We start from the raw sequence: 19701 nt of genomic DNA on the forward strand, positions 1-19701 counted from the left end.
TCAGGTTAGTTCTCGCCTGGGCTGAGCAGAAGCTCCAGGAGCACCAGAGGTGGGACCAGTTGAAAGGGCCCAACACCTCCCCATCCCAGCCTTCGAAGGTGGGTGGGGCAACTCCAGCCTGGACACTTGCACCTCCCCTCTCAGACCCTCAGCACTTCCCCCAGCCCCATCAAGAGCACCCTCCCTGACCCTCCTACTCTCTACCAGCCCCCCAGCCCCTCTCCTCTCCTCTGCCTTCTGATCTCCGCACTCCCTCCTCAGCCACTCCTCTTGGTTCCAGGCTCAGAAGTGCCCCCATCTTATCAGGCCTGGGTCTGGGCTCCTCCCCAGCATGGGGGGCGGGGTCTGGCCTCTGCTTCCCTCCAGGGCAGGCTCAGAGCTGGGGCCTCACTGTAGTTTGGCCTTTGTATTCCCCTCCAGCGGGCCACCCTGCAGCAGGGGGCACGTACTGGGAGCCCGAAATAGGGAAGCTGTGAAAGCAGCAATGATGAGCAGGTTCCCGGCCACCGCCAAGCCCAGTGTGGCCACTGTGCCCGCCAGGCCCAGCGGCGGTTCCTGCATGGCCAGCCAGGCTCGGCGAGATCCCATATCAGCCAGCACCGCCTCCAGCTGGAAGTGCGTGCCCAGCACTGCACAGATGTGGAATAGCTGGTGGCTGTGGCCTGTGGGGAGGATGGGCGGGTGAGGGCACATACCCCATCCCCAGGGCTGCCCCAACTCATCCTGTGACCCATGGTGAGCACCACATCCTCTGGGCCTGCTACTCCCCTAAAACTGGGAATAAGAAACCCAACTCCCAGAGTTACTGGCAAGAGTGAGTGAGCTGCTGTGCACAGAGCCCCTGGCCTACAGGCTGCTGGTTTTGTTGTTATCTGAGGACTGGGGCTGGGCCTGGACCCTGAGGGCCCTGCCAGGAACACTCTCCTTTACTCAGTTCACTCTGTGCTCTGGGGAGCTGTCTCCCCATCCCCTCCTGGGCCAGGCCAGGTCTGCTCTCACCGATGTAATCAAAGCGTCCTGGTGCCAGCCGCTCAGGCAGGTGGGAGGCAAAGAGGAAGCCAGTGAGCAACGCGCAGAAGAGGTGGTAGCCGTGGCTGGTGCTCAGTGCCTCCTGCCCACAGCTGTGGCCCCAGCACAGTCCGAGCTGGCAAAGGAAAAGCAGGGTTGATGGGGAGGGGCTTTGGGGGTGGACATGATGTGTCTGGGATCTGGTGAGGATGAGGAGGGGGAGGGCACAGCTGGACTGGGTGCTGGGCTAGGAGGGTGGGCGGCAGGGCTGAGTCAGGGATCGAGGGGGCAGGGCTGGGAGTGGGCATTGTGAGGGTCAGGACAGGAAAGCAGGAGCCTTACCCGATAGAAAAGCGGGAGGTTGTCGAACAGAAAGGGATATGTGAAGGCGGCCGTGCGGAGGATCTTACTGAGCGCAGGGCTTTCTAGCTCGGGGAACCTGGGAGGCGGGAGTGAAAGGCTGGTCACCATCCTTACGCTGGGGTGGGGGTCAGAGGAGGGCAGGGGACCTTTGGCCAAGATGGAATGTCAGTGTAGCTTAGTGGCTGTGAAAGCCCTTAGGCCACATGACTCCTCCGTAAGTGACAACAGCTGTTAGCCGGGGATAGACACCTGCCTCTTAGGTGGCTGTGAGAGTTAGAGAGACAGCGCAGGGATGGTGGTGTTGCACAGGGTCTGGGCACAGTAAGTCCTCAATAAACGGTCCCATTGTTACCAGTGTTGTTCAAGAGCAGTGAAACGCAGGCACAACCCAGCGGTCCTGGGTGTCCAAGTGTTTGTGGGTGCCCTGTCCTGTCCCTCCGCCTTCCCCTTCACCACTGGCCGAGAACCCACCGGGAGTAGCAGGAGAGGCCGGTGCACAGGAAAGAATTGAGTGCGGCGGCGGGCACAAATAGCTGGTGCAGGCGGCTGTGCAGCCAGGAGGCCGGCATGGAGTAGGCGGCATAGGGGAAGGCGCAGCCTGGCGGGGGGCGGGGGAGCGGAGCTGAGGCCCCGCCCCGGAGACCCCCGCGCCCCACCCCCGCCCCGCCCCGGAACGCCCCCGCCCCCCTGCCCCCCGCCCCCGCCTCCGCCGTGGGGCTCACCCAGGCTGTAGAGGCTGAGCGCGCCGTAGTCCAGGAAGTAGCAGATGTGACGCGCGCGGGGTGACATGGAGCTGAAGGTGTGCGCGCAGCACGACGCAAACGGGTAGAGGCAGGCGGGCAGCAGGAAGACGAGAAGCGGCCAGTGGTAGGGCTCCGACCGGAAGCCCTGGCCTCCCGCCAGCGCCAGGAGGCGCCACAGGAAGTACCTGCATCAGGCACGTGCTCAGGCCACCGGACCCCCAGCGACTCCCAGTGCAGCCCGCGGGCCCGGACGGTCCCGGTCCGCCTGAGTACCCCCTTGAGCTCGAGGCCCAAGCCTGGGACAGAGCCTCCCTCACCAGGTGGGCAGGAAGTGAGTCCAGATGTTGACGGTCTCGTTGGTCATCTGGAAGGAGCTGAGGACACAGTCCAAGGCCGAGCTGGTGGGGCGGCGGTAGCCAGACATGATACCATCTTCCCAGAACACCTGGGGTTGTGGGGGGCAGGGAGAGGAGAGGAGTCACTGTGTCCCACCCTTTCTCCCCAAGGGACTCCACTGTGTCCCACCCTTTCTCTGGAAGCAGGGTGGAAGGGAATGGGCTGGAGATCACAATGGCCCCAAAGTCAAACTAAATCCAGCCCCATCTCACCACAGGTTCCAGTACCCAGAGAAACCCAGTTTCTCACTCAGGTGAGAAACAGAAGAGGCAGAGTAAGGGGACAAGATAGGATGGACACAGCGTGCTCTGAGGAAGCCGACTCTGGATAAAGGAGTGTTCTGGGCTCTAGGGAGCAGGTCACAAGCCTGTTCCTTAGAGAGCAGAAGAGTCCCACACTGAAATGGCAGGAATAAGAGCTAGCCTAGAGCAGGGACTTCTGCACTTGCAAAAAGAGAAGAAACTTTGCCCCGGCCAGTCCCCTGAGAAGTAGGAGTTGGTGAATCCCTCACCCTGGGGACCTGGTGGACGCGAAGGAGTTGGGGCAGCTTGAGACTGAGCATGGTGGCCCGGCACCTCCACGTTGACCTAGAGACAAAGGGCAGGGGGGGAATTAGGTATCTGACCCCATCCACAGGTCCCTTTTCGCCCAGGTCCAGGCTGGACCCAGGGTAGGCTGTGTACACAGGCATGCATGCGGGTGGTAGCTGGCCACCATGCTGCTTCCTTTAGGCCAGGGGAGGCTGGCCCAGCTTCCCCAGTGGTCATAACCCCAACCCCTCCCCAGCCTAGCCTGGGGGCTATTTAGTTCCCGCATCGAGAGGGGCTGGTCAGCCTCAACTCAGCAAGGAGTGGAGGGTCCTCCTCAGCCAGAAGGCTCCCTCAGTAACCCTGGACCCTGGAGCCAGGTCCCCAACCCCCCGTTTTTGTCTCAGAAGAACCCTGACTTATGGAGGACAGCACAGAGAGAGCCTAAGCTCACACCGCCACCGCCATTGCCAGCACCAGAAAGCCCCTTGGCTCACAGTGCCTGGGCTGAGCACAGAAGACTTAGGGGGCTCAGGGAGAATTCTTGGAGAGGCCAGATGCCTACCGGTGGGACAAGGAATTCGGGGGATGCCTGGTTCTTCTCTGAAGACTACACTTGTGCCCCGGGGGGGGGGCATTTGGGGTCCCTGCCCCACCTGAGCCCCGGCCCCTCAGCCTCAGACCTGTGTGGTGCCTCCGGGTGGCCGCAGCTTTGCTGCCCCCTCCCCCCGCCCCCCCCCCGCCCCCCCCCCCCCGCCTCTCAGGCCGCCTCTCCCAGGCACATTCCTTGGCACAAGTGGATGGGCTGGGCCACGGGGGCGGGAGGAGGGAGAACAGGACACTCCTCCCGCCTCTCCAGGCCAAAACTTTCCAGCCCCGCCCCGCACCTCTTCCTGTCATCGCTTTGCCTACTCTCTGTGTGCATGTTTGCTTCGCACACACTCCGGGCCCTCACACCGCCAGCCTGAACCCCAAGCCTCTGTTCCTGTCTTTCAACATTTTGGGGGCCCTCTGCCCTTGAGCTGGGTGCTGGGGACCCTGCTGGGCACAAGGCCAACCTGGTCCCTAGTCCCTGCACCCTAGCTGAGATTTGACAGATGACCCCGGGAATTCCCTGGCGGTCCAGTGGTTAGAACTCTGTGCTTTCATTGCCGAAGGCCTGGGTTTGATCCCGGGTCGGGGAGCTGAGATCCCACTACCACAAGCCTTGGGGCGCAGCCAAAAAAAAAAAAAAAAAACAAAAAACTAAGATAGATGACCTCTCCCGGAAGTGGGATGGGAGTATACTGACCTATCCTGAGTGCGGCCCAGCTGCCTGGGGGAGGGGTGGACCAGGACGATGTTGGCGTCTAGCTCCCCTCAGGGTCCCTTCCCTCAGCACTGGGGTTCAGAGGTCTCTGAAGTAGAGTTTGTGCTGTAGCCATGGAAATGGGGGAGGGGCCGGCCGGAGCCAGCGAGTGGCCTCTAGTTCCCCAGAATGGGCCTCGTGGTCCCAGGTGAGCTTCCTTACCCAGAGTTTGATGGGCGCTCCTAAGCTGGTGGGTCGGCAGGCCCCGGGCTCCACGGGTGGAGTCCCTGGCTCTTGCCAGCCGGGCCAATGGGAGGGAGAAGAGAGTGGCGGGCAGGCGGGCCAGGCCTGGGCGGGGAGTGGGAGACAAAGGGGAGCCAGAGAACAATCCCAGCCTTGTCCAGCCTCCAAGGAGCAGTGCGGGGTGGCCCAGCCCCATTAGCAGGCAGCTCACTCTGGGATCCAGCGCACAGCCAGCCCCTCCAGCTTGACCCCACCCCACCGAGAGCAGACTGGCCGGAAGAGGCCAAGGCCCTAGCCAGGATGCAGCCAGGGTGGTGCAGAGCGCCCCCCTCAGACCAGGCTGCCCCACAGCTCCAGGGTTCCAGGCTCTCCCAGGAGCTGAGAGTGGCTCTGCCTCAAGCTGGGCAGAGGAATCCAAACCCTGAACTTGAACTCTCCAAAACCTCTCCTCACTGTGCTTCGCTGCCTCTCAGTGCCTGGTGCTGGGCAGAATCCAGAGCAAATGCATTTGGTAAATATGTTCGTTCAACCTCGAGGGGTTCACCAAGCTTCTCCACTCCCCAGACACACTTGAGGTATCAGTCCTTGCGGAGGGATGGGGTTGAAGACTCAGAGGCTGGTTTCAAGGTTCACCCTCACCTCTCCTTTGAGACAGTTTCTCCCTGATTCAGAGGGCCCAGCTGAAAACCACAAACCACCCCCAGGGAGCAATGTAGCCTTCAAAATAGTTGACCCTTGAACATAGGTTTGAACTGCGTTTATATGCAGCTTTCTTTCACTAAATTGGAACTGCAGATACAGAGGGCGGACTATAAAATCAAGTGCAGATTTTTGCTTGCATAGGGGTCAGCGCCCTAAAACCGCATATTGTTCAGGATCACCTGTATATTGTTTTCACCTATCACCCTTGTGAAGGCAGCAGCTCAGTTCAATGAACTTCACATCAAAACCATCTCTGGAGTTTGTGCTCCAACTGCTGGTTTCTTGCTTCAACTGGGCCACCTCAAAGAAACCTTTCCAAACTGCCATTTCAGCATGTAATCTCCAATGTCCCAATAAAATTGTACAGAAAGGCACCAGGAGACAAGGAGTGGGCTTCTGGGGGTCTTTATTAAGTGATGCTTTAGTCTTAGTCTCTGCCAGGGACTGGAAGTGGGGGTGATCCCACTCCCCCCAGGTTGTCCCAGACTTGCTGTCTTAGAGGAAGGAGGCAGGAAGCCTGTTCTCCTCCGAGAACAGTCTGGGAAGCTAGGCTAGCGCTGGGGTGGGGAACAGCAGAGCTGAGATCCCCGACCCTCAACCCCCAGCCCGAGCTGTATGTGCAGCCTGAGGAGGAGGGGCCGAGGCAACCCTGGCCAAAGCCTCCCACACTCAGCCCCACTCTTGCTGCTCCACTCACTGCCCTGAGCTATTCATCTCTGCTCTCACATTCACCTCAACACTCCAGAAGCTAGCCCCATGCTCAGCTCCTCCAGGCCTTTAGTCCCGGGGAAGGACAAAAGTAGGGAAGCCCATCAGGGCAGAGGGTCCCTGGCCGAGCAGCTTCAAGGGGCCTCTCCTTTCTGCTGTCCAGCCGAACACAGGCCCCTCCCTAGATAGTAGGGGGGGTTGTAGCCTCAAACTTCACCCCCCTCTCCTCTTACTGGCATCCCACTCTGTCCCAGCACAGCAGCCCAGAGCACAAAGCACAGTGACCATGGGGCTGGTGGGCACAGAAGCCCTCATTGGCATATAGGCCAGACTGCCTGCAGCCATCGTGGGCCTGCTCCCTGCCCTGGAAGCTAGACGAAGGGAGACAGAAAACAGAAGTGGGGCAATGGGTGTGCAGCCCCTGCAGCAGGAGGAGGGGATCTAACCCCTGCCCTGCTATTGGTGTAGGCAGCTCCAGGCCCCTCTTCCTTAAGAGTCCCCAAGGCTTCAGAGCTGCCCAGCCCCTGCAAAGGGAGATGAGAGGGGGATGGGTGATCCTCGAGGAGAGAAAGGGTCTGCAGAGAACCACCCAGACACCTGGTGTTACCCAACTCTACCCCCAGGCCCAGAGGGCCCAAACTCCTGGCACCAACCACCCTGCGTCTTGGGTGAGGAAGAAGGGCCCCTTCTGCTGTCCCTTCCCCTCAGAGGTCCAGGAACCACTCCAACGAAACGCAGACACCCGTGCCTGCCACCTGCCCCTGGGGAAAGCAGGGGGGCTGAGGCAGGAAGGCTGGCTAGGGGCCCACAGGCCTCTCCTGCTCCAAGCACTTTCCTTGCTTTCCTGACGTCGTCTTGGCAACAGGGGGACCCCGCCCTCTCAGCTGGCTCCTGGGCCCTCCCTGCAGCCTGTGTGCAGCTGGGCTTCCTTCCTGTGTGCGTGCGTGAGTCTGCGTGTGGTGGGGTGACTACAGGTGGTGGTCCTGGCTGCCAGGGAGGGCAGGAGAGATCTGGAGTCAGCCCCGCTGCAGGGCCTGGGGGTCGGTCTCAACCAATCTCCTTCCACTGCTTGTAGAAGTCCAGAACATTCTTGATGTCCACACTGGCATGAGCAGCGGCCTGCAAGGCTGCCTGTAGAATTTGGGGGAGGACAAATGGAGGAGGGCCTGACCTCCCAAACTCTGGGACAAGTCGTTGAGGGGCTGGGGAAGGGGTGATGGAAGAGGAAAAGGGCAGCTGTCTGTCTGAGGGAGTTGACTCCGGTACCTCGTCCCCATTCCACACTCTGCCAAACATCACCCCGTGACCCACCTGCATAGGGCCTGAGAGCGTGCTGGGGTTGTCCAGTGGAAGGCCTGTGATGATGGTCACCATGCCGCTCGGGTCCTCCTCACCTGCCCCCTGGGCCAGAGTCAGCTGTTTGCAGCTGTCCAGGATTTTATAGAGCGTCCTGGTGGAAGCAGGGGGAAGGCGGGCCAAGCCCCAGCATTAGCACAGCCTGAACACCAGATCTCCAGGGCACAGGGGAAGCTGGGGGTGAGGGGGGCACCAGGAGAGAGCAAGAGAAACCAGGCAGCCCAGAGGAGTGGGTCCTGGAAGCTGGCCCTGGAGGACACGCTACAGGGACTGGGCAAAGGTTCAATGAGTAAGGAAGCTGAGCCCAAGGATCTCAGGGCCATGGGGGCTCAGATGCTGGAGCAACTTCTCACTCCATCTAAGGTGAGACCTGCAGGAGGCCTCTGGCAGAATGAGCCTGGCCCCACGCTGGTCCTGCTGCCTGTTACAGGATTCTCCGGCCCCGTCCCTCTGTCCTGGGGAGTGCCCACAGAGGAGCAAGGCAGGCGGCCTATCTGAGGTTCTAGGGGTGGGGCTCAAATTTTACCAGGCATCTGCATCCTGCCTCTTCAGCTTATGCCGCTCAAAGCTCTTCCCCACCTCTTTCTGGCAGCGAATGTACCTGCAAAGGAGACGAGAGAGTGGAGGCTGGGGGCAGGGGAGAGGGAGGGCACCTCATACAAAGCAGGCCATTGTGGCGCAGGGGACCCAGTTTTATGGGGAGGGGTCACGTCTCTGCCATCACAGGTCTGTTTGGAGTCATTTTGAAGTGGCTTCCTAGCTGCTGAGCCCAGCTTGCTTTTCCTCCTGATAACATCAATTCTTTGGTTCCTCCCTGGGGAGGAGCTGGGAGGGGAGAAGCAGCAGATGCTTTTCAAGTCGGTGCTTCTGGAGACAAGGTCTGAACAAGCAGGCTTTGTGCAGCTTTCTGACCAGGCAAGGGCAGATGCAGAGGAGGGGTGGGCCAGCCAGCAGAGAGCAGGGAGCTTTCTCCCTTTTCCCTACACCCAGTGTCTAGTCCTTTTCTGGCCCCAAAGGCCAGAAGGAAGGGCCTGTGCTGGGCTGAGCACCTATAACACTGCCATCCGTCCCCCCAACCCCATGGGAAGCCCCTGGGCAGCCCCGATGAAGGCACTCCCACCTTGGTCAACCTGATCACCTAAAGCAGGAGAACCTCCTGCAAAGGAGTCCACAGCTTGGAGGTGGGGGCTTGTTCCCCTCTCCCCGGTCACAGTGATCTCATGTTTGCCCCAGAGGTAGATGGACAGCAGGTCACTGTTCCCCAACAGGGCTCCTGGCTCCTCCAATCGCTGTCTATTTCAGCACCTAAGACCCTGACTTCTAATTATGTCTTCGGCCTCCCTCCCCAGGCAGTGAGCCAACTGTGAGCAGGGGCGTGTCTTACACGAGGAACACACGCATTTGTTGTCTGGGCTCAGCACAGGTCCAGCCAGGCCTGCACTCACCTGTTCCCTTTTTTAAACTCTGCCTCCAGGTATCGGATCCCATCCCGGGCCCCGGGGTGTTCCTTCTTCAGCAAATCCAGGCCATCAATCACTGGCGGGCAAGATAGGGGTGGGGGAACGACAGAACAGATGAGCTCAGGCTGTCGTGACATGGGGCTCTGCAGAAGCATCTGCACTCACTCCAGGACACACTGCAGGAAAAGGGACCGTAGCTCCTACAGGAATCCTGAAGTTCTTTCAAAGACTCACTTTCTGCCAACAATGTATTTGGCAACTTACCAACTGCTTTCACTTAGATTTTCTCATCTGTTTCTCCCAACCATCTTGTGAGTCAGGTTTTAACAGGGATTGTCATGCCCATTTCGCAGATGAAATGACTGAAGTTCAGAGAGGTGGCAGGACTTGACCAAGGCCACTGTGTGTAAACTGGGCCCCAAGTAAGGGTCTCTCAATCCCAAGCCAGATTCTCTTTTAGCCACACTCTCTGCTCCCACCTCCCCAATACACTTGCCTGTCCTTGGGATGATGACAATGAAGCGGCCACTGGTGGCCAGCTGGCGGATGACAGGGAGGTGGTGGCAAAGGGCTTGGGTGTCGGGGACGAGGTAGGGGGACATTGCTGACTGGGCCTTGGGCTGCTGCAGGCTCCCTTCCAGCTGAGAGACCTCGAGCTGTTGAGAGAAGGCAGAGTGGGTGGAGCTGCGTGCCGCCTGGGCAGGGGAAGAATGGTACTCAAGGTGGCTCCTATGGGGCTCCTCCTGCTGCCAATGGGAACAAGGGACCCCTTCGACGAATGGCCTCATAGGAAAAGTAGACAGAAACAAGGGTTAAAGGAAAGAGGAAGAGAAAGAGAAGGAAAAGAGACAGAAGTGAAAGCAGAAGGGAGCAAGGAAGCTCAGTGACAAGTCAGCAGTTGGAAGGCAGTCTAGGAGGCTGGGAGGGTAGCCAGGGCAAGGTGGAGAGCCACAGCGGGCAGAACAGGGGCTGAAGCTGGAGGGCTGAGGACGTGCCAGGGGGCTTTAGGCAATAACCAGATCAAGAGCAGAAGGAGCGCGGGGCCCCAACTTCTTACCTGAAGTCGTAGCTGGGCCATGTCTCTCATTAGCCTGTTCCGCCGAGCTTCCTCCTGTGCCTACAAGGGGAAAATACCAGGTGCTAAGCTTGGGACAAGAAGCTGGGGGAATGAATATGCCTTTCTCCAGTGATCAAGAAGACCAAAAGGGATTCCTGGAGTCTGAAATAGGTACGGCCTCATATAAAGTCAGCTCTCTATCACTCCTGCTAAGTGAGGGGAAGGGAGGTGTGGGAGAAAAAATATCCCTCCTGTGTAATCTGAACACATTCCATTAGCAGCCCGCAGAAGCTCACGCCTCCTGGGGAGAGAGGGAGGGGGATGGCACCTGTCTGTGTCTCAGGGTTGCTCCTCTCAATCTGTCCTCCCTCCCAGGGGATATCATCCATGCACCCCTTCACTTTCTATCATCATCCACTTGCCAACTTCTTCCAAAAGCTGCAGCTTCAGCCCAGACCTGACCACACCTGAGTTCCAGACGTACATACCCAAATGCCTACTTGACAGCCCAACCTGCTTCTCAGAACCTGCTTCTCATCCTCTAGTGTTCCCCAGCTTGCTAAGTAAACCACCATCTGCCAAGTCAGAAAGCTAGCTGACTTTGACTTTTCCCTCTCTTTCAGCCCCAGAAGTTACCAGCCTCCCAGTTCTGTCAACTGTACCTCCTAAAAAATCATTCACATTCCTCTGCATACCTCCATCTTCAACGTGCAACCCTGGTCTAAGCCAGTACCTCCCACCTTGACTATTATATAACCATCTTCTTTTTGGTCTCTGCATCCAGCCCAATTCATTTTCTCTGCCTGCAACCAAGGCAATCTTTCAAAAACCATCTGCTATCCACCATGGCCCTGACTAAAAGTCCTTTGATGGTTTTCCTTTGTCTTCTAGATGAAGTCCAAATTCCTTAGTACGGTCTAAAGATGGGGACTTATTCTAAAAGACATGGGGAGCCACTGAAGGCTCTTTGATGAGCAAACTGGCACCATCAGAGTGATGCTCTAAAATATTAATCTGGAATGTATAATCTCATCCTAATCATAAGAAGACACCAGACAAAGCCAAGTGAGGGACATTCTACAAAACAACTGAACAATACTCCTTAGAACTGTCAAGATTATAAAAAACAAGGAAAGGGACTTCCCTGGTGACGCGGTGGTTAAGACTCTGGGCTCCCAATGCACAGGGCATGGGTTCGATCCCTGGTCAGGGAACTAGATCCCACACGCATGCCACAACTAAGGAGCTCACCTGACTCAACTAAGACCCGGCACAACCAAATAAATAAATAAATATTTTTTTTAAAAAGACATGGAAAGGCTGAGGAGACATTAAAACAATCAAATGTAATGTGAGATTCTGGAAAAGAAAATAGACATTTACAGGAAAACTAGTGAAATCTGAATAAAGTCTATAGTTAACAGGATTGTACCAATCCTAACTTCTTAGTTTTTGTTTTTTGGTTTTTTGCAGTACGCGGGCCTCGCACCGTTGTGGCCTCTCCCATTGCAGAGCACAGGCTCCGGATGGGCAGGCTCAGCGGCCATGGCTCACGGGCCCAGACACTCCACAGCATGTGGGATCTTCCCGGACCAGGGCATGAACCCGTGTCCCCTGCATCAGCAGGTGGACTCTCAACCACTGCGCCACCAGGGAAGCCCCTAACTTCTTAGTTTTGATAATTATACTATAGTTATGAAGTGTCCACCACTTACCTGCCTGCGGAGTGTCCCCTTCAAGAAACTCTGGTAGAGAAAGCAAAAAAGGGAGGCAGAAGACCAGACCCATCGGGAAAGAGGGGTCCCTAAACCAGGCAGACACTAGAGCCCAGAGAGTAGGAGCAGCGCCCTGCCTGGCCTGCAGAGAAGCTAAGCTCCCACAGCAGCTTAGAACAAGGACAAGAGCCTGGTCTTTCCAATTCCAGAGCCCTGGCTCTGCCACTGATACCTCCTCCTTTGTCATTCTGTGCTTCCTCGTCTATAAAATGAGGCTGCAAGTGCACACCTCACAGGGCTGTTACAGGGTTAACTGAGATGTCACATGCCAAGCAGCTCTGCACGTGGAAAACTCTCGATGAATGATGGGAGATGGCAGTATGACAAGGACCACGCTGCTGCTGCCGGGGGATAAACCCCTTGGGGTGGAAACATGACTCAGGCAGAGCAGGAGGCAGTCCCAGCAGGCAGTGTGGCCTGGGTCCACCGTGGCCTGTGGTGTCTAGCACCACACCAGAGGGGTTTTCAAGTATCCCGTGCCCCCAGGAGGAGTCTTCGGGAGCTTTAGGCCAGAGGAAATGCCTGCAAACACTCTAACATTTTTTGAAGCTGTGTGACTTCCCCATAATTATTTTTGTAACCCCCTGTGTTTTCCCCTATGCAACAGCAATGGAAGCCTTAACACAAAAGGTTAGTTTTTAACAAAACGTGCTTGCTTTTAAGGCAGCGAGGGGGGTTTCTGGGGAGACTGTGCCCCTTCCCATCCGCAGAAAGGGGGTGCTCAGAGGTCGGGGAGCCTGGGGCTGGGGAAAGGAAGAACATGGGGGAGGAGACTGGCTTGAGATGAAGAAGAACCCCTGGGCTTGCCAAGACACATGGGCCGTGCTTCCCGCGCCAGACACCACCCCCCCAAATGTACTGGTGCCACTTAGCTTGGGGAGGACAACACGCCCAGGGTTGTGCAGGCCCCACTAAAGAACCCACAGTGTTGCTCACAAAGTATTAGCCTCACAAGAGAAAGGCCTGTCTTGTTTGCTGCTGTAACCCTCATGCCTCGGATACTGACGGGTCTGGCACAGAGCAGATTCTCAGTAAATATTTGTGGAATGAACGACTGACTGGAAAAGAGGTAACACAGGCCACCTCCTACTCTTTGAGGCTTCTGTGGGATGGGAGGGTTCCTGCATGGTGTCTGATGCCAGGATCCCTCCATTCCTCAGTCTTCAACCCTCGAAAAGGGAAGGGAAAGAGCCTTTTGCTGAGCACACATACTCCACAGCACACACTCCATGATGCAAAGTGCAAAGTGCCTGCCATTCACTATCATTCCACAGTCACAGCAACCCCATAAAGCTGATTCAACTATTCGTGTGTAAACGATGAGGAAACAGAATTAGCAAGGTTAACTGACTTGCTCAATTCAGACTAGGTGACAGAGATGGCCCTCAGTCCCCAGTCAGTCTACATACAGGCCCGGTCCCGGTGCCAGGCTGCCCCTGCTCAAAGCAACTCTCACTCCCTATCAGCCCTCAGTTCCCTCCCCAGGCTCAGTCTCCCCGGCCCCAATGACCAGGTTCTTCAGTCGAGGGCCACCAGTGTGTCTGAGCCTCTGACCCTGGGTTTCTCGGTGAGCCCATGGGAACGGAGCAGACAGGGAGGGGAGGCCTGACTCACCATGCGGAACTGGGCCTGGGCCTGCTGCAGCAGGCTCTCCTGCTCAGACTGGGAGATGCTGACGAAGATGCCGACCTCTGGGTTGAACTGCAGGATGCTGCCTTGAAGGCGGGCAACGAAGTGCCCAAAGCTGCGGATGCAGCAGATGCGCACGACCGTCTGTGAGGAAACAAGGGAGGCGGCCCGGCTGAGTAGGGCCCTCCAGGCCCGCTGGCCCCCGCTCCTCCCCTCCGCTGTCCCTGCCAGCCCAGCCAACTCAGCAATACGGGTTCCCTCGTAAGGCCTGTGGTCTATGGGGTGGAAAAGAGGAGTGCCGAGGCCCAGGGCCTCTAGCTAATGGAAAAGGAGTGGGCAAGTAGGGCGAGGAGACTCCCAGAAGGACTGGTGAAGCAGGACTCAGGGCTGAGAAGAAAGAGACAGGGGCACGGGCTGGGAGTGACGAGACCTGGGTGCTTATGCCATCTTTCTCTGGGTCTCAGATTCTAACATGTAAAATGAAAGGACAAACTAGATCACCATTTCCAACTTATGTTTTTGGTCAGTAAAACCCTTCTTTCCCCATCAAACAAAAATCTTATTTAGAGTGCTAAAATATAAAACAGCCTATCAAGCCAAGCTGGAGAAGGAGGAACCAACGCGGGGGTGGGGGTGGTGTGTGTGTGTGTGTGTGTGTGTGTGTTGGGGACGGGGGCTGGGACGCCTGTCCACTTGGCTTCCCTTTGTGCCCCAAGACGGCCCATGTGGTGACACAGATTCAAAGGTGAAAGTCACTGGACTAAATGGGTAGCACATTCCCTTCCAGCTCCAACTTTCTGACTGTTTGCTGGTCAGCTTAGAGGAGACTGGGCTCAGAAGAGAAAAGAGACCAACAGAGATTTCAAAGCCCTAATAATTTACTTGTTTTGTCCTCTCCAAAAGGTGGAGAAAGGGGAAGGAGGCTTGTTCTACAAAGGGAGACACTGCCAACAGCAAACCTGTGGAAGGACATCCTGCCAAGGAGGAAAGGAAGTCCAAGTGGTTCACCGAGGGAAAAAGGACTCACAGCTGCAGCTCCAGGGACATGCTCCCTGTCTGGATGGAAGGGGTGCCTGCCCGCCCCCTCCAGCCCTGAGCCCCTGCTTTGCTACTGAGTCTGATGAACAACAGAGCTTGTGGCGTGAGAAATGATATCCTCACCTCCTCTGAGGTGCTGAGCAAGAGCCGATCCGTGTCAAAGTTAAAGCGCCTGTGGGCAGCCCGGAGGGGAGGCAGGTTGCGAAGTGCCATGTCCTCTGGGAGCAGCAAGCTAGACGGGAGGTCAGGCAGCTCACAACCTTCAAGAAGATCCTGGACCTCAGGACACAGGACCAGGCCTGGGGAGAAAGAGGACACATGAGACCACCTGCCCTATGGGAGCCCCCAGTCAGAGGGACACAGTCCTTCCTCAGAGGCTGTGAGACAGGACACACTCCTCGGACACGAAGTGGGGAGAGATGGGGGGGAGGAAAGGAGAGATGGGTACACAGGGCCGTCAGGCAGAGCTTTAGGAGACCAGAGCTGGGAGGGTTAGAGGACCGCTCAGACTGGGACGGCCCCCTGACAGAGGGACAATTACACTAGGATGGATGTGAGAGGAGGAGCTCTGGAAGAAGGAATGGATTGCCCTTGGGTGAGTCCAGAGGTAGGAGAAGGTGATTTCCAGCTGGAAGGTGGCAGGAGGGGATGAACCAGACAGATGGGCTCTGATGGTCAAGGTCAATGCTCAATGAGGAAGGCATCGGTGCCACACCAGTGACTGGGGCTGGCTCACAGGCTCCCCTCACTCTGCTCTCGCCACTCCACTGCCTCCCCCAGGGAGCACACTCCCTGGTGGACCAGGCCACCTGCCCACAGTGGGGCAGTGTTGGGGCAGGAAACCAGAGAGGCCCAGACCACAATGACTGCTGTGTGTTAGGGAGGCTAGGCAGTGAATCCCATTAACCTCCTTACCCTAAGGGCCAGGTTACCAGGAAGGGGGAGGCGGGCTTTGTGGGGCCAGTGAGGGAGAGAGAGGGAGGACAGTGCCAGGGACTCACTCACCAGACTCTTGGAGTTCGCCAGCAGCTGGCAACAGATTAAGCAACACAGACAGGCGGTTCCACAGACTTTGAGAGCTCTTGAGGGAGAGAGAAGAGGAAGCCTTCAGCTGGGGCAGTGCTGGAGGCTGGCAGTGAACAAGAAAAGCACTATATCTGGGGGGCCTGGGACTATGGTCACAGGCCTAGAAGCGTTTGAGAGAAAAATTAACAAAAGAGGCCAAGGGAGGCTCACGGAGGACTTGCAAAACAGGGAGGAATGAAGAAGGGGACCATGAAGCCTCACTGAACTTCATCAACCGCTGAAGGCTTGAAACCACAGGAGAAACTCTCTGGATCTTGGTAGTGGAAAAAGCTAGAGCACTGGAGGAAGCTTCTCCCTGTCTAGCACAAACTTTTCCTTTCAGCCCTCCACGTGCCCACACTGGGCCACCTCTCTGGGGATATGACCTGCACCCCCATCTTCACCACACCGCCCTCGATGACTAACAATGACTAACTAGCTGTCATCAGGCACAAGCACATGCCCAAGGTTGTGCCTGGCCCTGACCTAAACTCCCTCATCTAGGGAAGAGGGCGACCTGCAGGGAAAAGGGTCTTCCACAGCAGGCAGGTGTGCTACTGGAATAAAGCAACACTGAAGAAAAGCCTCAGGGCACCGGAGGCTCAAGATTAAGACTCTGAACCTGAGAAAGGAAGGAAAAGGTCACAATCACGCCAGCCAGTCTCCATGGCAGCCCGCCTCTGACACCACTCGCTCCAGCTACAGGACTCTCTTTAAGCCGTTTCCCTGCTCACAACACCTGCACGTTGTCTGAATATCCTGTCACTTCCCAGTCTCATCTCTCTTGTCACTACTCAGTGCTCTCTCCTTTCTCTGGACTCTGGTGTTCACCTATCAAGGTTAGCCCTTGAACACATACTGTCATAGACATTACTCATAATGGCAGGCATTATGCCTGGCACTGGGGACACAAAGCAGAATAAGCAGTGCTCTCATTTTCCCAGTCCACAAAATTTGTACCCCAGCCCAGGCCACAGACTCTTTGAGGACAAAGGTCATGCCTAATCCTTGACCCGTAAAAAGCATAAGGAGCCAGCACAGAGCAGGTGCTTGACAATCACTTTTGTCTTGACCAGCCCACCTGAGGGGATTCCCACACCCCATCCTGCCTGGCGCCCTCCCCTAACACCTTGGGACCTGACAGAGAGCAGTGGGAGTGGAGTGACACACCTGCGCACACACAATGATGAGGTCGGGGTTAGTCCGTAGCCAGTCCAGGAAGACTTTCACAGCAGGAAGCAGGCCTTCGGCCAGCAGGACTTGCAGCTTCTCCTGGATGCTGCGCTCATTCCGACAGGAGCGCCCACTAGACTCACTTCCCTCCGACTCAGAGCCCTCTTCAGAGGCTGGGGGTGGGTGACAGAGAACCAGGATGAGCGACTAGTAGGCACATGGCAACAGGCTTCAGCTCTGTGGGGGGAGCATGCCCCAACCTGCTTGGACTCTTCTGAAGAATTCTGATGTGAGAAGAGAGGAATCAGGCTCCTGCCTAACTTTTCTAGGCCCACTAACTGGTTGCTTTTAAGCCAAGAGCCTAGTGCCTTTTAAAATTCGAGCTAAGGGGCTTCCCTGGTGGTGCAGTGGTTAAGAATCTGCCTGCCAATGCAGGGGACATGGGTTCGATCCCTGGTCCAGGAAGATCCACATGCCGCGGAGCAACAAAGCCCATGCGCCACAACTACTGAGCCTGCACTCTAGAGCCCACGTGCCCCAACTACTGAAGCCCGCGTGCCCTAGAGCCCGTGCTCTGCAGCAAGGGAAGCCACTGCAATAAGAAGCTCACGCAATACAACGAAAGAGTAGCCCCTGCTCGCTGCAGCTAGAGAAAGCCCGTGCACAGCAACGAAGACCCAATGCAGCCATAAATAAATAAATAAATAAGTAAGTAAGTAAGTAAGTAAGTAAGTAAGTAAGTAAGTAAATAAATAAATAAATAAATAAATAAAAATACGAGCTAATTTGTGAGGTCTACAGCTACTCACTCAACTGATATTTATGATGTGCCTATACTGTGCAAAAGGCAGGGCTGACAGTCAGAAGTGAGCTACAGGTGGGGAGAAAAGGGGTACAGAATTAAAAGAACTACTTCCAACTCCTAGCTCTTCAAGTCTGCAGGTTAGAACACTAAGTAGTTCACACTCCAACTCTGAGCATCAGCTTCCTCATTTCTTTTATTCATTCTAAGTTCCAACCATGTGCCAAGCACTGTGTTAGGTAATGAGGATACAGCGATAGACAGAACATGGACTGCCCTGCCCTCAAGAGGCTCATGGTATTGCAGGGGACGGACAGACAAATCAACGGACAATGTCACCTGAGTGGGAAAAGGCTGGAAGTTGCCAAGGTGCAGAGTCTACAGGAGCCCACAAGAAGCCTACCCTTGGAGGAATCCCAGACCAAGTGACTTTCAAGCTAAAATCTAGAGTGAGAATTAGCCAAGCAATAGGCTCGGGGCAAGAGAGGAAAAGTATGTTCCAGACCAAAGAAGCACTGTGCACAGAAGCTTGGAGGTAAAGAACAGAATTTAGAATAGGGATGATAACCCTTCCACCACGAGACTGCAGTGAAAATTAGATAAGACCCCCAAAAAATCCAACCTAGTGCTTGGCATAGAGTAGATGCCGCAAATGCTCACTGCTGCTGCTGAGCAGGTGCTCCCTTTGCACCTCAGGGGAAGACCCTCAGGAAAACAGTCTCATTCTAATCCACCTGCCCTGGTGGGTGCTGGTTTTTCTAGCTTCCAGGAGCCCTGGTAGGACCTGGGATGGCACGGGAGGGAGTTACAGCTGCAGTGCTGTGTAGGGAGAAAAGCCTCAAACCCACGGGGCAAAGGTGGGAGTGGGAGGAGAACAAGACCATGAAATCAGCTGGGAGCTGAGAATAAGAAAGTGAGCAGCAGAGGGGATTCCGAGGAAAAAACTCCAGGCCACACTATAGGCAGCAGCCAAAAGCCAGGCAGTGAGGGTGGGGATGAGAGGTACACAAACAGAGAAAAAAGTGGTCTCTCTCAGATGAGTGCCGATGGTATGGAGGTGAGGACCAGAGCAAGATGATGAAGAGAGGCCCAAGTACCTGGCTCTGAGGGCTTGTCCACATCCCCATTGACACAGGGCCTGCAGCTGGCCAAGGTGGGAGCTTCGGTGGTGGGCTGGAGGAGCAGGTTGCTGAAGGTGGGAGCCAGTCGGAAGCAGCGTTTAGTCTGGAACATCTGGGTGGACATGGCTTGTAGATTGCTGGCAATGCTGGCCTCACTGGGGCCCAGTGGGCCGTTGAGGGATTCAGGAGCCTCTGACCTGGCCCGAGGTGGCTCCAGGGCTGGGGACCGTGTCCCTTCCTCGTCCTCCATATCTTCCAGGTCTGATCGGGACTCTTGGCTGTTCATTTCTGAATCTGTCTCGGCATCAAAGGCCGTTCCCCCACCTTCAAGGCTCTTGTCGGAGCCACTGTCTGAGCCCTCACTGGCCCGGGCTGAGTCATGGCTCGAGTCTGAGTCAAAGCCTTCACTCAGGTCACTGTCATCACCAGCTTTGGGTGGGTGGCGCCGGCGGCGGAGGCAAGAGAGGCGGGAGAACTTCCGGCTCTTTCTGACCTCGCCATCTTGAGATACTGCAGGAGGAGGCTCAGGACCCGGCTCCTCCGCCTTCTCCAAGGGTTCCTTGGACTCTGGTTCATCTGTGGAAAGAGGATGGTCAGTTGGAGCCTAGGGACAAACCGGAACGAGGACACTGGCAGGTGCTCTTTGACAGCACCTCCCCTGCCACGATCCCCACACCCCATGCTAACCTTTCTACAGTCACAACCTCCCCCATGCCTGCACCTGTGCCATCACTCTGGAATGCCGGGACGGGATTCTCGCCCTCTTCCAGCTCAGCTTGCAGCCGTATGTTGACATGATTGACAAGGTGGGAGAAGAGGGCCAGGGTGAAGGCAATGGCTGCACTGTACTGCTTGGATCCTAAAACCAGGAAAGCCAGCATTAGGGGCCCAGGGCCCTGAAGAGGACTAGGCTCCACTAATTTCAACCTCATCTCACCTGTTCTCAACCCTTCCAAGGATCCAACTACCTCTGAAAACTTCCTCTAAGGTAAAAAAAGACTTCTCAGGTCTCTTCACTCTCATCCTGTAATGTGGAATGTGCCAGCTCATCCTGCCTCCTCATGTAAGCTCATGGATGCTCTTGTCCCATCTCATCCTCCCTGGCTTTGATGCCTTCACGCAGGCGTCTCCCCATATGCCCCAAGCATCTTTGCACCCAGCCCTGCCTCTCCCTCCCTTCCATCCAACTTTGCTCTACATACACCTCCGGCAGAAAGGTTTCCAGAACTGCCTAACTGCCCCCACCC

General features: G+C 56.4%; 2 protein-coding genes across 2 annotated transcripts in view; both read right to left on the reverse strand.

The window, feature by feature from the left end:
- Positions 1–7372, reverse strand: PAQR6 (progestin and adipoQ receptor family member 6). The gene is given in 11 exon segments (XM_060120305.1): positions 1–217; positions 219–358; positions 360–662; positions 931–961; positions 963–1144; positions 1351–1447; positions 1843–1969; positions 2094–2299; positions 2432–2559; positions 3022–3097; positions 7290–7372. Coding segments are annotated over 10 exon segments (1482 nt in total). The 5' UTR covers positions 3073–3097; positions 7290–7372.
- Positions 5660–19701, reverse strand: part of SMG5 (SMG5 nonsense mediated mRNA decay factor) — a 27943-nt gene continuing 13901 nt past the window's right edge. The window contains exons 11-22 of the mRNA XM_060090731.1: positions 19176–19313; positions 18431–19030; positions 16529–16704; positions 15299–15374; positions 14417–14592; positions 13241–13399; positions 9852–9911; positions 9291–9450; positions 8780–8870; positions 7861–7935; positions 7290–7428; positions 5660–7109 (exon numbers count right to left, since the gene is read on the reverse strand). Coding sequence (XP_059946714.1) covers positions 7026–7109; positions 7290–7428; positions 7861–7935; positions 8780–8870; positions 9291–9450; positions 9852–9911; positions 13241–13399; positions 14417–14592; positions 15299–15374; positions 16529–16704; positions 18431–19030; positions 19176–19313 — 1934 coding nt within the window. The 3' untranslated portion in view covers positions 5660–7025. The remainder of the gene's footprint in view (positions 7110–7289; positions 7429–7860; positions 7936–8779; positions 8871–9290; positions 9451–9851; positions 9912–13240; positions 13400–14416; positions 14593–15298; positions 15375–16528; positions 16705–18430; positions 19031–19175; positions 19314–19701) is intronic.

The sequence above is a fragment of the Mesoplodon densirostris genome, chromosome 2 (genome assembly GCF_025265405.1).
Source record: "Mesoplodon densirostris isolate mMesDen1 chromosome 2, mMesDen1 primary haplotype, whole genome shotgun sequence".
In the NCBI taxonomy this organism is placed as follows: Eukaryota; Metazoa; Chordata; class Mammalia; order Artiodactyla; family Ziphiidae; genus Mesoplodon; species Mesoplodon densirostris.